The sequence below is a fragment of the Macrobrachium nipponense genome, chromosome 13 (assembly GCF_015104395.2).
Source record: "Macrobrachium nipponense isolate FS-2020 chromosome 13, ASM1510439v2, whole genome shotgun sequence".
In the NCBI taxonomy this organism is placed as follows: Eukaryota; Metazoa; Arthropoda; class Malacostraca; order Decapoda; family Palaemonidae; genus Macrobrachium; species Macrobrachium nipponense.
The window spans coordinates 43,893,285-43,912,636 of NC_087206.1; the positions used below are offsets into that span (position 1 = coordinate 43,893,285).

The 19,352-nt window shown below is 41.6% G+C and overlaps 1 protein-coding gene across 2 annotated transcripts in view; it reads right to left on the reverse strand.

Moving 5' to 3' along the window:
* LOC135225768 (ATP-dependent Clp protease ATP-binding subunit clpX-like, mitochondrial) overlaps positions 1-19,352 on the reverse strand; it is a 305,503-nt gene that overhangs the window by 180,506 nt on the left and 105,645 nt on the right. For both annotated transcript variants that reach the window (XM_064265224.1, XM_064265223.1), the window contains exon 4: positions 8,004-8,146. In XM_064265224.1, coding sequence (XP_064121294.1) covers positions 8,004-8,146 — 143 coding nt within the window. The remainder of the gene's footprint in view (positions 1-8,003; positions 8,147-19,352) is intronic.

Sequence of the window (19,352 nt, forward strand, 5' to 3'; positions counted from 1 at the left end):
CCATCTTAATAGAAAAAACCAAATCCAAGTCCTAATCCAGTCCAAAATAAGCGTATGCCAATCCCGAGAATAAACAAGAGTACTTCACCAAATGAGTCCAACCAATTCTCGGCAAATGAGCAGAATTCCAATCAGGAGAGACCAAACAACAGTTGTTGCCGGCCTCAGTGACAGAGAAAATCTGCTCAGAAAACGGGAATGGTTGGGATTCCGCCACCCAGCGCGTGGAATGGTAGATCACCTGACCTACCGGTAGCGTGTGCCGCGAGTTTTGAATTCTGTCGGGACGACGGAGTCTATAGCTAAGTATATATCTGCCTGGTAAGTCGCATGTATAAAAATGGAAATTCAACACAGATCGAGATAAATTGGGAAGATAGAAATAAGTAGGAATACTACTTCACGGGTATGAATGAGTATTCTCGTGATTGTACAAAGAATACCTATGCATGGTAGTTAATCGTCGAGGTACCACTGGAAACGGATCCCCTGAGCATGGGCCCAAAATACCTTGTCTCAGAGAGAGAAGCAAAGGAACTTCCTGGACGATAGATGAATAGGGATCTGGAAATATGCGTCCTTTAGATCTATCGACAGTATGAAGTCGCTTTCCTTCACAGCTGCCAACACTGATCGTGGGGCCTCCATCTTGAACTTCGTCTTCCTGATGAAATGATTCAAGGTGGTTGAGTCAATCGCAGGTCTCTATCCCCCTGAAGCCTTGGACACCGAGAAGATATGACTGTAAAACCCTGGAGACGGACGCACCACTTCCTCTATTGCACCGTTGTCCAGCATCTTCTGCACTTCCTCCCGGAGAGCCAAGAATTTTGGAGAACAAGGGGGAGAGAAGTCGAATGGTAGTAAATACCCCACCCGAAGGACATCTACTACTCACTTCTCCACCCCATAACTCTGCCACCTGGGCTACTGGCCTGCCAGGCAACCCCCCTGTGGCAAAGGAGAGGGAGAGGCGCCCAACCTATAGACGAACCCTCTTATTTCTGCCCATGGGGCCCCTTCTTGACCTGTAAGAGTGGGAACAAAAAGGAAACTGGTCTTCTGACCTAGGGTGGGATGAATGGGAGGGCCCTGTCAAAACCGAACTCCTAGACGGCCTACCAGGCGACGATCTCTGTGATTGCTGCTGAGCAGGGGGAGGAGGAGGGGCAGAACATCTCCGAGAATGAGACTAACTTCGACACAGCCTGGTGCACTAACTTGTCCTTTGTGTCAGCCCAGTGTTGGTCTATTGCGTCCCCCAGCTCAGTCCGAGGGAACAGGAACCAAGATTCTAAAAGATCCCCATTCCTTAGCGCCAACAAGGACTCAGGTTCAACTGATGTTGCTATCCTGGACAAAGCCACGTCTCTTCTGATCAGAAGAAGATTAGCTCACAAATTGAAGCTGAGGTGTGCGAGATACAAGAATGCCTTGCTCCCAGAGGTGTGCGAGATACAAGAATGCCTTGCTCCCAGAATACAACAAACTGGCAAAAGAAGAAGCACTCTTCTACACCTCTGGGGACCTGTCAAGACGTAATCTTGGCAACGACTGTTGACCAGAGGTCCAACCATGACACTGTCTGTAATATGGAGGCTGGCGTAGACTCCAAAGCTGAGGCATCCTACGGAGACAAGGATGGCACCACCGACCTCACCTGTTCCAAAGTCAACCCTGCTTCAGACGTATGACGTCCGGGTTAAGATGACGAGACAACAAGTAGGCAGACTTCGTAGCATAATACTTCCTAGATAAGGGAAGCTGAAACGACGACTTAAGATCTTGCATAGTCCCCAGCAAGGCTTCCAAGCAAGAAGGAGTGAAAGACAACGGAGTCTGAGTCCTACTCTCCAAGCTGTTGAACCCACAAATGAGATCAACAACTTCGGTAGAGGAAGACAAAAATTCTTGCGTGTTTCCTTCCTCCCGCTCCAGTAACAGGAGACCGACAACAAGAAGAAGATGCAGGCTTATCCAACACGCCTTCCTCGTGCAGACCAACAGTAGACCCAAAAGCCAAACAACTCAAAGCGCCAGCCGACCTGTCTGGACTAGACCCAAGCGCCTACTCCTGCAACAAACCAACCACAACACTAGGAACATTACTACACACTCCCAATAGAAGACTCACATACGTGGCCACGTACGTGTCCGTGTGGAGCAGAAGCACGTATGTGCGGCGGAGAAGCATCTTGAACACTTGACAAAGAACGAGAATTCCTTGAGGTCGAACCCCAGACAGCATCAAGGGGAGGGGCAGATGAACACTCCAGCTGCACTACTTCCATGTTCACAACCTTCGATCTCTTCACAGGAGCCTTGAGATCCTTACGATGACGAATAGGCCCTGGTGCCTAAGAAGCGGAAGAATCAGCAACATGTGCACAAACGTGCAAGGTTGCAACACATTCGCGACTTGAAGCAGAGGACAATGCAGCCATTGCAGATTACACAGGGGATGAAACACTAACACACTCAGGAACATGGGTGTGCCACTCCTCACTCAATGATGAAGAAAAGGCAAAGTCTTTAACCCTCCAACGCTTGATACGCTGACGCAGCGGAGATGGGGGAGAAGGAGAGGATGACAGCACTGACTCCTTACTCATCCTCTAGGCAGGAAGAGGGGGCGACACAACATGCTTGCTCCCTGTCTTCCCAGCTGACATGGCAGCAACAAACCTATCTTCCAAAACAGAGTTCAATCTCTTTTAAGAACAACCTGACATAAAGCCTCAGACGAATCTGCAAGAGAGGGCACAGACAACATGGAAGGGAGATGGAGCATCCATGAAATGTGTAAGCAAACCCTCCAAGGAGGGTGAACCCCGTAGCCCAAGCAACCCCCAGAGCGGTGTCATTTTGGACTCCTCCGAAAATGATGAAAAAGCCTCCTCCCTCTCGGGAAGCAAATTGACTCCTGAGGAAGAGGGGACGACATTACACATTAAATCAGCCTGATGGCCTCATGATACTTCCAACGACAAATGATAGAAGAAAGGGAAGGAGACAAAGGCACAACATTAGCATCAAGGGGTGTGACTGCAGCAGAGGACGAAGCATCGGGGCGAGGAAATGAAAACCCTTACTGTAAAATAAATTCCAGGAAACGAGAACACGGGAAACCTCGAGTTCCAGAGCACATACGTTGGCGAGGCCTAGAAGGAGCAGATGAAGACATAATACAAGCAAACACACACACACAGAAACACAAGTGAAAACGGACAATGAACAGGGTAAAAGGCCGAGAGAGGGCAACTGCGACTCTCACCCTGGCGGTTAAGAAAAAGACTGAACGCGGTGGAATGGTTGCATGGTCTTTGACCAGTTTTCACCCAATAAACACACACATTGCCAGATCCCACAAGATTCCTTGCTTTTCATCTGCAATTTAACCGGATCCAGCAAGGCGCTAGAAAATTATCCTATTAAGACCAAAGGTTTGTTTGCCTATGAAAATTTTTTTATTTTATGATTAATTTTCTATTTATTAATTTGGTTTTCTTGTAATTGATGTGTGTCAGTATTTCATTCTACTGCTAACTGTCAATTATTTCTTCCCCACAGGTGAAGAAGCTTGCCATTTAGGTGAGCTTCCGATTCAAGAGCTTTAAACTTGAAACTTGGATACCAAACAATTTCGGTCTAATTTGATATGAAGTTAACCTGAATCATTTAATTTTAAATGTTCTGGTTATGTTCTTGGGAAATAAATTTTTGTATGAATATTGTACACAACTGTTCCTTTTCATTGAATATTAGAATTATTAAAAACTACTGGGTATTTTCCTTTGTTTAACAAAGAACTATTTTTATACAGAAGGATTTAATTTGTATAATATCCCCTTGATTTAAAAAAAGGTCTTTTTCTAGAGAAAATAAATTATCTTTTCGCTCTAGTCTTCATGGCATAACGTTTACAGTTACAGACCAAATTTGATCAAAACTTCAGTTTATGATCTTACAGAAAATTCTAGGGGGAATCTTGGGATCAGTTTAATCCTTTAGTCTAACCCAGAATATTGGGGCTCTTCAAGCTGGTGACCAGAAAACTGAGAACTGTGACGAGGATGCCATGACCAGAAGAATCGGTAGAAACTAGGCAATAGCACTATACAGCAGCGTGGCTCGTGGAAGCCACATCCTGGGTAGGGGAATTGGGGTGTGGGCATTGTCATACCCACACTCTCTCTGTAGGCTGTGTCTTGGTCGGGGAACTGTGGATGCTTATTGTATAGCAGTGCGGGCCATTGGAGCCCGGGGGTAAGAACCTTCAGGGGAAATGGTCGAGGAGACCCATGTGTGCAGATTGACTGAGGCACGGGAATGTCACAGACGACATTGTTACTGTGATGGGAATGAGTCTCCGGGTCGGAACCGTGGAGCTCTGTACGGAAGAAGGTTCTTTGCCAGGCATCAGAGATGTCTGGTGTCTGGCATCAGTGTCCTGGTTGTCAGCTGCGTCATGGTTGCCCGCAGGGTGTGCTGCTTCTGTGCCTTGGATGTCTGAGGAAACCTGAGATATGGGTCCCATCCTGGGACAGGGGAAAAGCATATTCTAAGCCTCAGGTGTCCAGAGACACCCAAGACACGGGTTCCCTGTCCTGGGGCACATGAGAGTTATATTCCATGCCTCAGATGTCCGGGGACAACCAAGACACTGGTCCCCCATCCTAGGGTGGGGAAGAATTGTAGAGAGAACTTTGTGCCTCTTCTGTAGAAGACGACACGCATGAAAGGGCCAACAGGTCTTTTCACAGTCCAGAGCTGCCGCCCTTCTCTTTTGGACTGTCTGCCTAATGGGACCCTCAGAAGGAGAAAGGGTCTTCTCATGGTCTAGAGCTGCCACCTTCTTCCTCTTCAGGTCTGTCCACCTAATGGGACCCTCAGAAGAAAAGGGGGAGGAGGCAAAAGGAGATGGAGAAGATACTAACAAAGATGAAGGTGAATGGGGTCTCTTCCTTGACATCCTCTCACATTTGCACCCTGTCATTAATTCCGCCACCAGGAGAAGATCCTTAACATAAGAAGACATCGGAGGGTGCGTTGACGTTGATGGGACAGGGTGAATAACCGAGGGTGCTGTGACAGTTGCCATGGCAGCCTAAAATCCCAAACTGAATCTGTAGTTCCAGTTACCGACACTGTAGACAGGAGGCGGGTTGGATGCACTAATGTGCGCAATCAAGCCCCGCACCGATGGTTCCCCTGGAAGACCTATTGATGAAAAGAGGTTCCTAAGAACTTGAAAGGTCTTGCTGATCTCCCCAGACCTGAAAAAGATGGGATATCAGAGGCTGCCTCCCTTTGCACAGGGGGAGAATGCTCCCCTCTAGTGCAAACAGAGGAAGTCCTTGAGTGACTGTGATAGGACCCCCCCTCCTCCATACGAGCCACCCATTACTGAAGCAACAGGGGAATGTGAAGAAGATGAAGCAGCCGAATGGAATTGCATGGGAAGAGACAAAGTGCTGTCTGTTGTCCTCAGAGGAGTATCCCTCCAAAGACAGGTGAGCAGCCTTCTTGGATTTTCTCTTTCCAGTGAACCACATCCACTGCTCCGGGGACCAATTAGTCATTGAACACACATGCCTGCAGCATTTGGTGCGAATGGTGAGTGGGTCCAGTTCAAAGGGTGAAAGAAAGCAATTGCAACGTTGTTCTCCAACACCTGCACAAAAGCAAGCTATAAGCTTAGATGATTCTTGGGTTTACACAATCTTCAAGAATAGCCACAGATATATAAAAAATATTCAAGCTCAACATAAAGGAAGGAAAACACCAGGATGAAGTGCAGGTAGAACAGCTGGCAAACATTTGGGCAGAGGAAGGCGACAGTGCATCTGCTCTGGATGAAGACTATAAGGTAAGTGATTGCACAACTCAACAAAGGGAGGTGGTGACGGTACCGCTCCCCTCTCCCACTGGTAGTGCAACTACCGAACAACCTAACCCAACCTGACCAAACCTAACTTATTAACAACCTTGTTGTGTAAAATAGCATGTTCCAGCTTGTGCTGAAGGTAACTCCTATTTAAAGACCAATGGTTTGTATTTGTGTAGGAACAAATGCATATTTTCTTTTAGAAATAGCATATACATCCCTGATACTGTACTTATAAGACTAATAAAGATATCTTAAAATAATGCTATTTAAGAACTAGGGGATACAAAATATTTATTATAAAAGTATCAAAACAGATCATACAGACTTGGAATTAGGCCTTTGTACAAAGAAACTTACACAATCATGAGAGCATCAGACTGACTAGACTAAAATATCTACCCCCACCCTCTATTTCTCTTTGTCTCACACACAGACATGGACACATACATATACCGAGACCTATGTTAAGAATACTGTAATTTTAAGCTTAAAAAAATATGCCTATATATTATTTTCACATTCACATGCAAGTACAGAGGTACATTGGCTCACAAACAGTCCAGTTCACGAACAAATTGGGTTACGAACCAGATGTTCAAAAATGTTTTGTTCCAGTTTGGAAACTGTGCTTCAAGCCACAAACACACAAACAATAGGCTAACCTCTTTTCCTCCTCTTTATCTATCCCATTTTTGAGTTAGGCTAACCCCTTTTCCTACATTTCTTTATCTATCCCATCTTCTAGTAAAGTTAAAAAAAAGCAAAGAGAATGCTAAAAGAATCGTTAGTAATGTTATACCTGTTGTGTAAATGCATGCAGCCAGAAACAGCTGATTTGCTATGAACAACCGAATCCAATAACAGCAGCGGTTTACTTGCATTTCAACCATCGTATGATAATAGAAAAATACCGTAGTTGTCACAAATGATTTTAAGTAGAATAGGACTGATATATTTTTACATTACTATATCCTTATTTGCTATGGAGAAAAGATCGGCAAGGGCATATACTGCTAAATTTAAGCCGCAAGTTGTAGCTGAAACTGAGGAAAGAATGTTCATCTGCTAACAACTATTATCATGCATCGGTAACATGGATGAAATTCCCGCAAACTTTGGTATAGCACCATCAAACTCGACCGTAAACAAAATTTGAGAGAAAAGTGTTTTAATCAAAATTATTTGACATGAAAGAACACATTTTACTGTTTTCACTCCAATAAATATAAATATGTAAACCTTGTAGAATTCTGATGAAATCATGTGAAAATATCGAACACACACTGATTTTTTTTAAGCAATAAACATGCCCTCAGCACCATCTACTAATGGAAAAAATAACTAAATTTTTTTCATAATGATATATATTCAAGTGATATTTCGACTTGAAAACACTTCGTATAACGTAAAATAATCCTGTCCCTTATCAATAGAGTATCTAGAGATTCATTTACGTAAACTAGAAGCAAGATAATTACTTTGATTTGAGTTCAATAGGTATAGCAAAATAAAAATTACCTCGCAATTGCCCTCAGCTGATTTGCAAACCAAAACATTGATTGCTGTTTGTATTCTATAATACAACAATAGTAATATGAAAATATGTACAATATTATTGGATGCAGTAAAGTAAAGTATAAATTTGTACCAGAAAACCATGAAAAAAAATAGAAAGAAAACAGTGTTTCTGAGGTTTGAACGAATTATTTTTACAATATTTTAAATGGAGAAAGTTGATTCAAGTTACAAATTTTTCGAGTCACAAACAGTGTCCTCGAACGAATTAAGTTCGTGAACTGGGGTACCACTATATGTAGTACGTATATGCATATTCACAACTTCCATTCTGTATGTTGTTTAGTTAGTATACTTCAACACCTCCAGATCCTAACAATCCTGGTTCTCACAGCTCTCTAACAAAGTATTTTAAATATAAAAAGGCTCCAGTCTCCTACACAAAGTCCAGATTTTGACATTCTACTGTTACTAATGCAATCAACAAGAAAGATCATAGACAACTAAAATATTAATTACTACAGTACTCCTGAACTTTTAAGCACATCTGACAAAAGTTACACATGTACATCCTTATTCAGTAAAAAATAATCCTTACCTTTTTGGGGGGCGGAGGTGGTTTACGATTAAAAGCAGTTTTAGGGTCTTCTCTCTTTTCCTTCTGTTTGCGTTTTGAATCTGCTTCTGACAGAACAACAAAGAAGTGGTGACATTTCTCACATTTCACAAAACGTGTTGATGCTGAAAGACAAATCAATAAAAATGTGAATTATAAAAAAAGTGTAAAAATTATCTTAAAAAATAATATACCTTATAAATCTATATATTTAAATTTCAAATGAAAATGACAATCTGTATGTAATGTATTCACTCTACAATTAACAGTCAAAACATCTTAAAAATGGTGGGTAACATAAGGTACCTTACATATAGCAAGAATGATGCTATTACCAAATTACATACTTAGATATTCCACCATTTTTCCCAAGGACAGGTGCACTAAAAATAACATCTCAAACAAATCTCATATTTTTCTTGCAATTTAACTCAGTGTTAAGTATGGACAAACCAGGGTCTAGGTGCATAGGTAGCAAGGCCATCATTCAGTGATGGGGAGACTTCCCATACTAACTTAAGTCACTGCCTAACCAGTCACAACTTACCAATTGCCAAATTCTGCATTGGAAAAGCATGCAATAATCACAGAGTATCTGGTAGCTCGTAAAGCAAGGGGTTTATACTTATGAAAAATGAAAAATAATTACTCTATTTGCCACCATTATCTCTTAGAAACTTCAGGAAGTGTCAAGGAAAACCCTTTTGCACCCTATGTTGTAAACATATGTCAGGTTTACTTTAAACACTAAAATCAGCTGGTCGCAGTAATGATGGTAAACTTAACTTCTACCACATTTACTTCAAAATAAAAATTTTCATAAAATCTATTATTTGGATACCTACCTACTATTTATGAAAGCGTATACCTCTGCACCAACAGCAAACTAGCATTCAAAAAAAAAGATCAAATGGCTGCCAGGTTTTTTTTGAATGGCTTAACTCTAGTCAGAACTCTCATTGATAGCCCTTAAGTTGTATGGACACTGGGTGGGGTCTACTTTAACAGTAGGTAAGTATACAAATAATAAATTCTATTAAGAAAATTTTTATTCATTTTGAATAAATCCTACCTACTGTTAAAGATAGCCAATTTCCATTGAGAAGAGGAGGTGGGTAGTGCAGCTATACAAAATCAGCTCAGTTAATCTAGCTACAGGTTTCTTGCATTCCAACCTGATCTAGAATCTTTTCGATCTTACTGCCAACAGAAGTTGGATTCCCTTCTGGGAGCAAGGCTCTCATATGTGTGCAGCAAAGAGCAGCCTTGCAAAGAAAACTGCTTCTATTAAGCCAGAATGAAACGGAAGCAGCCTAAGGTGACCCCCTGTGCCTGGGTCAAAATGCCATATAAAATGACAGTCACTAAATATAAATACCTTTACGATATACAGGTATATACACTCTTACAAAATATATAGTGGAATCTTGGTTTTCAAACGCCCTGGTTTTAATACGATTTGGTTTCCGTAGACTTTTCAGACAAATTTTTAGTCTTGGGTTTTGTACATATCCTCGGATTTTGTACACTCAGGAAATGCTCCTTCTAAGGCCCATCGCATGACTAGGGCCCGTACCGAGCGGCCAAACAAAACATCCTGTGTTCTCTTCACCCCTGGGTGTTCCTCTCATAAACCCCCAAACAATCATAAACATCCTGTGTTCTCATAACCCCCAACATAAAACCCCCATCCCCCTGTGTTCTTCTTCCCCATAACACAAACAAACCCCCAATGGCGGTGTTCCTTAAATAACCCCATCCATAACCCCCAAATCCTGTGTTCTCTTCATAACCCCCAAACATAACATCCTGTTGTTGCTCATAACCCCCCAAACATAACATCTGTGTTGTTTCTTCAATAACAAAATAAACATCCTGTGTTCTCTCATAACCCCCACAAAAAACATAACATCGTGTGTCTCTCCCCAAACACCACAAACCCCAAACAAAATCTGTTTCTCTTAACCCCAAACATAATCTGTGTTCCTCTAATAACACCCAAACCCATAACATACTGTGGTTCTCTCATAACCCCCAAACAAACAGAATTCCCCTTGGGTTTGTTCTATCCCTCCTAACCCAACAAACATAAACATTCTGTGTTCCTCATAACTCAAACAAACATCTTAACATCCCGTTGTTCTCTCTAATACCCCCAAACATAACATCTGTGTTCTTCAATACCCCCACAAAACATAAACAATCCTGTGTCTGTTCTCCTAATAAACATATAAAACCATTCTGTGTTCTCTCAATAACCCCAAACATTTAACGTACTGTGTTCTACTCATAACCCCACCAAACATAACATCCTGTGTTCTCTCATAACCCCCAAAACATAACGTTCTGTGTTCCTCATAACCCAAACATAACCCCCCAAAATTCTTGTTAAATCTCATAACCCAAACATAAGATCCTGTGTTCTATCATAAACCCCAACAAAACACTGTGTTCTCTCAAATTAACCCCCAAAACAAAACATTCTGTGTTGCTTCATAACCCCCAACATAACCCCCAAATCCTGTGTTCTCTCATAACCCAAACAAAACATCCTTGTTGTTCTCTCATAAATCCCCCAAACATAGACATTCCTGTTGTTCTCTCATAACCCCAAACCAAAAATCCTGGATTCTCTCATAACCCCCAAACATAAACAATCTGGGTTCTCTCAAACCCCCAAACATAACATCCTGTGTTCTCTCATAACCCCCCAAACATAACATCCTGTGTTCTCTCATAACCCCCAAACATAACATTCTGTGTTCTCTCATAACCCCAAACATAACATCCTGTGTTCTCTCATAACCCCCAAAACATAACCCCAAATTCTGTGTTCTCTCAAAATACCTCCCAAACATAACATCCTGTGTTCTCTCAAAATAACCCAAAACATAACATCCTGTGTTCTCCTCATAACCCCCAAAACAAAATAACATACTGTGTTCTCTAATAAACCCCCAAAACAAAACATTCTGTGTTGCTTCAATAACCCCAAAACCTAACTCCTGTGTTCTCTCATAACCCAACAAAACATCCTGTGTTCTCTCATAACCCCAAACAAAACATCCTGTGTTCTCTCATAACCCCCAAACATAACTCCTGTGGTTCTTCTTCAAAACCCCTAAACCCCAAATAAATCCTGTGTTCTCTTCATAAAATCCCAAACAAAAACATTCCCTGTGTTTCTCTCATAAACCCCCAAACATAACATCCTGTGTTCTCTCATAACCCCCAAACATAACATCCTGTGTTCTCTCATAACCCCCCAAACATAACATTCCTGCTGGCTTCCTCTCATAACCCTAAACAAAAACCCTGTGAATTCCCCCTCTTCAATAAACCCAAACAAAACATCCCTGTGTTCTCTCAATAACCCCAAACAAACATCCTGTGTTCTTCATAACCCCAATCAATAACCCATTCTGTGTTAACTCTCATAACCCCCCAAACATAGCCATCCCTGTGTTTCTTCTCATAACCCCCAAAAACAAAACATCCGGTTTCTCTCTCATAACCCCAAACAAAACATCCTGTGGTCTCTCATAACCCCAAACAAACATCCTGTGTTCTCTTAATAACCCCAAACAAAACCATTCCTGTGTTCTCCTCATCAACCCCAAACAAAACATTCCTGTCCTCTTCATAACCCCCAAAACAAATCTCCAATGTGTTCTCTCATAACCCCCAAACATAACATCCTGTGTTCTCTCATAACCCCCAAACAAAACATCCTGTGTTCTCTCATAACCCCCAAACAAAACATCCTGTGTTCTCTCATAACCCAAACAAAACATTCCTGTGTTTCTCTCATAACCCCCAAACAAAAATCCTGTTTGTTCTCTCAAAATAACCCCCAAACAAAACATCCTGTGTTCTCTCATAACCCCCAAACATAACATCCTGTGTTCTCTCATAACCCTCAAACAAAACATCCTGTGTTCTCTCATAACCCCCAAACAAAACATCCTGTGTTCTCTCATAAACCCCCAAACATTAAGCCCCAAATTCCTGTGGTTCTCTTTCATAACCCCCAAACAAAAAATCCTGTGTTCTCTCATTAAACCCCAAACCCAAAACATCCGTGTTCTCTTCCAAATAACCCCCAAAACATAACATCCTGTGTTCTCTCATAACATCCTGTGTTCTCTCATAACCCCAAAACAAAACATCCTGTGTTCTCTCATAACCCCCAAACAAAACATCCTGTGTTCTCTCATAACCCCAAACAAAATAACATCCTGTGTTCTCTCATAACCCCCAAACATAACATCCTGTGTTCTCTCATAACCCCAAACAAAACATCCTGTGTTCTCTCATAAACCCAAACAAAACATCCTGTGTTCTCTCATAAACCCCAAACAAAACATCCTGTGTTCTCTCAATAACCCCAAACAAAAATCCTGTTGTTTCTTTCTCAATAACCCCAACCAAAACATCCTGTGTTCTCTCATAACCCAAAACATAACATCCTTGTGTTCTCTTCATAAACCCCCTAACCAAAATAACAAATCCTGTGTTCTCTCATAAATCCAACAGAACATCCTGTTCTCTCATAACCCCAAACAAAACATCCTGTTGTTCTCGTCATAACCCCAAACAAAACAAATCCTGTGTTCCTCATAACCCAAACAAAAAACATCCTGTGTTTCTCTTCATACCCCAAACATAACATCCTGTGTTCTCTTCATAAACTGCCAAACATAACATCCTGTGTTCTCTCATACCCCCCAAACATAACATCCTGTGTTCTCTCATAACCCCCAAACATAACATCCTGTGTTCTCTCATAACCCCCAAACATAACATCCTGTGTTCTCTCATAACCCTCAAACATAACATCCTGTGTTCTCTCATAACCCCCAAACATAACATCCTGTCTCTCTCCCCCTAACCCCAAACAAAACATCCTGTGTTCTCTCATAACCCCAAACAAAACATTCCTGTGTTCTATCAAATAAACCCCCAAAACAAAATAACCCCCAAATCTGTGGTTCCTCTCCCCCAAAATAAACCCCCAAACATAACATCCTGTGTTCTCTCATAACCCCCCAAACAAAACATCCTGTGTTCTCTCATAACCCCCCAAAAAAAAATCCCTGTGTTCTCTCATAAATCCAAAACCAAAACATCCTGTGTTCTCTTCATAACCCCAAAAAAGAACAAACAAAATCCTGTGTTCTCTCATAACCCCTAAAACCCCCAAAATTAACCCCCTGTTGTTCTCTCAATAAATCCCAAACAAAATCCCACCCCCAAATCCTGTGTTCTCTCATAACCCCAAATCCCCAAACCCATAACATCCTGTGTTGTTCTCCTCTAAACCCCAAAAACAAAAACAGCCTGTGTTCCTCTAATAACCCCAAACAAAAACATCCTGTTTGTTCTCTCATAACCCCCAAACCAAAACCAAACCATCCCCTTGTGTTCTCTCATAACCCCCAAACATAACAATCCTGGGTTTTATTCCCAAAATAAACCCCCAAACCCCCAAAACAAAATCCTGTTATTCCTCCTATAACCCCCAAACAAAAACATCCTGTGTTCTCTCTAACCACAAACAAAACATCCTGTGTTCTCTCCCCCAAATAACCCAAAAAACCCCTCCTGTGTTCTCTCATAAACCCCCAAACATAACATCCTGTGTTCTCTCATAAACCCCCAAACAAAACACCCTGTATTCTCTCATAACCCCCTAACATAACATCCTGTGTTCTCTCATAACCCCCAAACAAAACATCCTGTGTTCTCTCATAACCCCCAAACAAAACATCCTGTGTTCTCTCATAACCCCCAAACATAACATCCTGTGTTCTCTCATAACCCATTCTGCTTTTGTGTTTATTGTTTTTCTGCTTTTTGTGGTTTTCTATTTGAGTGCAACTGCTACATAAGCCATCATGGGGCCAAAGAAAGTTCCAAGTGTCATTAGCCCTTCTGTAAAAAGGCAAGAAACTATAGAATTTAAGAAAGAACTCGCAGCAAAGCGCTGGAGGGTGTTGGATGCCAAACGCAGGGTGAAAATGCCTACAACAAGCACAGCTGTTAGCGAATTTAAGGCCAGCAGAGGCTGGTTTGAAAAATTCAGAAAGCAAACAGGCATACATAAAGTGCCTACTTCTGTGATTAAGGACGTGTACAAAGTGGAGTGATGTAAAAAATTTTGTGAAGAATTAGCATCCCAACAAAGATGTAATCCGTGTCTCCAACATCTTTAATGACAATGCCATATTTAACTTTAAACAAATCTTACAGAAACTCCCAGAAACTTATGCCTCTGGACAGTTTTGTTGTACAACAGGGGTCCAGTGGCTCTCTAGTGCCAGTAAAAAAACAAAGGGAGTATCCCCAGATAAGTCCTTGATACCTGAAGTCCTTCTGGAGGGAGATTCCCCTTCTAAATAATAACCTCTCCTCCTCCCTCTCCCCTCCTCTCCATCTTACATACGTTATCAAGTGTCTCCCATAAAGGTAAGAGTGATGTTAAATGTTCATTTATTAATTTCATTAGTCATTTACATTTATTTCTCATTGTTTTCCTTATGTAAAACTTCATTTCCTATGAAATGTATTTTTGGTAAACTTCGTGGGACGTTCTAGAACAGATTATGTACAAAAACCGAGTTCCACTGTTTGTACCTTCAAGCTCCCCAAAATGTTACAACCTTTTGGAAGGCACATGAATCTGAAATAGGCCAAACTTAAAGAAATGCATCAAAAGCTCAAGCCTAAGGCCCCTAAAAGGTGCAGCAATAGACTGGTTATTCCTGTTCACCTGCATGCTAATAAGTCGATATTTGAGCACTCCTCTAATCCCACAGATACTGTCGAACTTGCTGATGTAAAGACCATTCTGTAGGTAGTTTTGCTCTTCTTGAATAATCAACTGCAAAAACCAGTCCTTCTGCACGATGAACTATCAAACCAAAATAATGTTGTTTATTTCAATTAATTTTAATTAAAGGGGCAGTCTTTATGCTATGACTTAGTTTCTAACCAAGAATAAACCGACTAGGAATCTTCGATGGTCTTTCCACCACCCTGACTTCTTGTAAGCTTTAACAAGTGTAGTATTGACTATTCTAGTAAGCTTTAACAGGTGTAGCACTGACCATTCTATGGTGTAAGTCAATGTACTGACACCTGTCAAAATTCTTTTGTGTTACAAGACGGAGGAAAAAAAACAACCTGGATGCAGGTTTAATAATCTAATAGTCAAAATGACATTTTTAAAATAAAATAAAAATTCTTAAAAGTAAATTGTATTTTTCCTAACTATACAAACCTGAGGTTTCTTTAAATTAGGAATTGCTTATGGTGAAGCTGGAACACAGCTGTTAAAACTCTTGAACAGTTCTTGGGAGCCATCCCTAATCACTTATCTGTACATAAAAGGACTTCCAGCCCCCTGACCTACCCACAGAATCAATCATGCTGAAGTCTCCCTGGAAGGAGGTAGAAACTCCCAAGGAAGGAGCTTCTCCAGTTGCATACAAAAGATACCTCCTTCACAACAGGCAAAAAGGAGGGGCACAAAAAACAGCATTGCCAAGATCGCTCTTTACTGTGAACTAATCCTCAATCCCAGATAAGGCATTCCTTGATGAGGGAGGAAAGGACCATCTTGGGCAGCCAACTCTGCAGGATGTCTTAGCATAAACGCTGAACCCAGAGCCGTGAAGGCTGCTGGAGTGAAGGAGGTTGGATAACCAAAAAGGAAGTACTATTTCAAGAGAGCTGCATAAGCCAAAGTAGGTTGCTCCTGCTTGATGTCTTCATCACTGGATGAAATTGAAGGAGCAGCTAAGTTCGGTGGATCCTGAGTTGCTGTAGGAGGTTCTGTAAGACCTGAAATACTGTTCAGATGGCACTGAACAACAGAACAACACTGAACAACAAGCCAGACTTAGAATGTGGCACTGAATGCTTGGCAGAAGCTGGTGGCAAGCAGACAGGTAGATGTGCTTGTGCAGGTGAACACTTGGACATTGGGCACTCAGATCCCACTGGGTGCTCAAAAACTGGATGATTAGACACTGGGTGCTCAGATCCCACTGGGTGCTTGGATCCCACTGGGTGCTTGGATCCCACTGGGTGTCTGGATCCCACCAGGCACTCAGATCCCACTGGGTGCTCGGAATGCTTCTTGAAGGTGGAAGATCGCTTCAGAACCAAACACTGGGGCTCTACCATCTAAAGTTCAGAAGACAAATGACTGGCCCTGTCCCAGACGCTACAGGTAGGCTTGGGACTATGCTCCTGTTCTCTAGACTACTTACGAGGAAGCAGAGAAGAATGCTCAGCATTGGATGTATGCCTTTTCAATGGCCTAGAATCACTAGAAAAGCATCAACACTTTGCCCCTTGTCCAAGAGTCCAAACCAGTAGACAACAATGCATGCACTTCCAACTGGACGCCTTTCCAGTGGATGTCCACCAAGTCCTGGGATTAACATAAAACAGGCTCTAAAAACAGGCTCGGCTGAGGGAGCAACTACCCATAGGCAAACCCCACCAACCTCCCTTGGACCTCTGGTTTTAAAAGACCACATTTCTGGTCTTTTTTGGCTTTGTTGTTGGAAAGTTGGAGGGCTGGTAATAGAGGAAAATACAGTGAAAGGCATAAACATAACAGGTACATCACGAGAACTTTCTCTGCCTATTTCTTTGAAGTTTGTCAAGATGTGCATTCAAAGTCTTCCATTTCCCCTGACCCTAATCCCTACACTCTTCACAAGTTAGATCAGAAGAACAAATTTGCCCTCTGCAATAACAGTAAATGGTATGCGAACCATATTTGGCTGATGTCAGTCTAGTACTGCTGCCTTTGCTGCAAAACCGGATACTAGTCAAACTCGAGTCAGACATAATAAAAAAGTTACAATCATGAAAAAGTCGGTCAAGTCTAGCTACGCTAATTGTAATTAGTGCGAAGGCTACCAAAAAGAATGAATACATCACCAAATATGGCAATAGTTAAAACCATTCAGTGAAAAGATCAAAACAAAAAGCTGCTCAAACAACTGATGATCAGTCATTGACCAGCAGAAACAAATTGAGCTCTTCTGCTGTGTTGTACCTATTCTTCCCAAAAGTGGGCTAGTTACCTACACCAAATCAATAGAAGTGCTACCACGAATTTCAAAATTTAAGCTGCTGAGATGGAAACCAATAGCTATGTAATTACTTGCTAAGTTACTTGCTGTGGATGCCGTGTATTCATGGGGGATGTGTACCAGACATCCCCGCAAATAGTTACAGTCTGCGAATACTTAGAACCTCCTCTAAAAACGCTTATAACTGTCTATTTTGAAAGTTCAAATAATAAATGTATAACTTAAATAACATCCTACATCAAATATACCTTAAATCATTATCCTATTACTGTATTAGTCTTTGAGATTACATATTACTATAGGCAGCCCCCAATTAACGGCTATCTGGTATTACAGCGCTTGTCTAGCGACGTTAACTGAATTTTCTGCTCCAATCTCTGATTACCAGTGCCAATATCTGGTTAGCAGCGCCGATCTCTAGTTAACAGCAGCTCCGATCTCTAGTTAACAGCAGCACTGATCTGTGATTAACGGCACCAATATCTGGTTAATGTCACTGATATCGGGTTAACACCGCTGTTATGAGGGTTTCTAGTGCTGTTATCGCCGATTTTTGTTTGGCGGCATTGGCCGGTAATGGAACCGCCACTCTTAACCGGGGGCTGCCTGTATTACTATAATTTCAGTCATCTTAAACATTACTACCCTTAAAGATATAAACGTACATCCATACTTCTAAACTTTCCACCCAGAGAGAGAGAGAGAGAGAGAGAGAGAGAGAGAGAGAGAGAGAGAGAGAGAGAGAGAGAGAGAGAGAATTTCTCTCTTTTATATTTCAGGAACGTTAATTAATCCTAAATACGAGGAACTGACAACAAATAAATTCATTAACATATATTTCTTCCAAAGATGTATTACCTTTACTAGCATTTTTAAAACACTATGAACACACACATACACACACTGTGCATACGTGTTAATATCAACTGGTTAGAGAGACTTAAATTAGCACACAGAGAGAGAGAGAGAGAGAGAGAGAGAGAGAGAGAGAGAGAGAGAGAGAGAGAGAGAGAGAGAGAGAGAGAGAGAGAGAGAGAGAGAGAGAGAGAGAGAGAGATATTTTTATAATAAATTAATGTTTTGTTTATACTTACCAAATAATTACATAGCTAAGTATTTCTAAGTACCGGTAGCTAAAATTTGCAAATCACGGCAATGATTCTTTTGTTTCGGTGTAGGTCAGCATCCTGCCCACTACAAGGGAAATAGGTAAACAACTTGGCAAAGAAGCTCAATTTTATTTATGCCTTTTCATCCATGAGAGGGGAGGAGGGTGGGCTGCCATTCTGTAATTACTTGGTAAGTATAAACAAAACATTATTTTATTATAAAAATATAATTTTTGTTTAAATAACTCACCAAGTAATTACATACCCGATTCCCACATTGTTAGGAGGTGGGATTCACGGATGAACCACTATTGCAACTATAATTGATAAAAGCATACAAATGGAAAAATCTTGCCAGCATTAACATAATGCTTGTTGTTTCCTTACCTGTTAAGAATGCTAATAGGAGACAAAACTGCCTCTGGCACAGCTACTCTCAACTTAGTAGAGGTGTGGTGTTAGACCAGGGTCACCTACTACAGAGTGGGGGCCTTACAGTGAGGAATTCACCAAGTGGTAGTAAAGCACAAATATTGCCCCTGCCCTGGGTGCAGTACCATGAACAACAACAAGCCAGAATACCGACAAACTACCTACACCAAATATTAAAATCCACCACCCTACCAACAATTCTGGGCTGTATCCAGTACCAAGTACCCCCAGACTCCGAAGGACTCAACACCAGTTTTCAAGGCGAAGAGTAAGGTAGGAAGGAATGATTCCTATGCTTCGTCTCCCATTACCATGCAAGCCACCGCAAATGGACCCAGGTACTGCAATCATTAAAAATCCTTTCTACTTCTTAAAGATAATGATTCGCAAAGACTGACTGACTTTTCCAGCATGTGGACTGGAGAATGGAAGCTAACGAGATTATATCTGAAGGCCAGAGATGTTGCTACTGCTCTTATTTCATGAGCCTTTACTTTCAAAACAGGCAGAGCCTCCACTGCTAACTGAGAATGGGCATCTCGAAGGAGGTCTCTAAAAGAAGACAAAAGGGCGTTCTTAGAGAGAGGACGTGAGGGGTCATTAACAGAGCACCAAAAGCTATTGGAAGGTCCTCTAATGTATTCAGTCCTGTGCATGTAAAACTTCAAAGCTCTCAC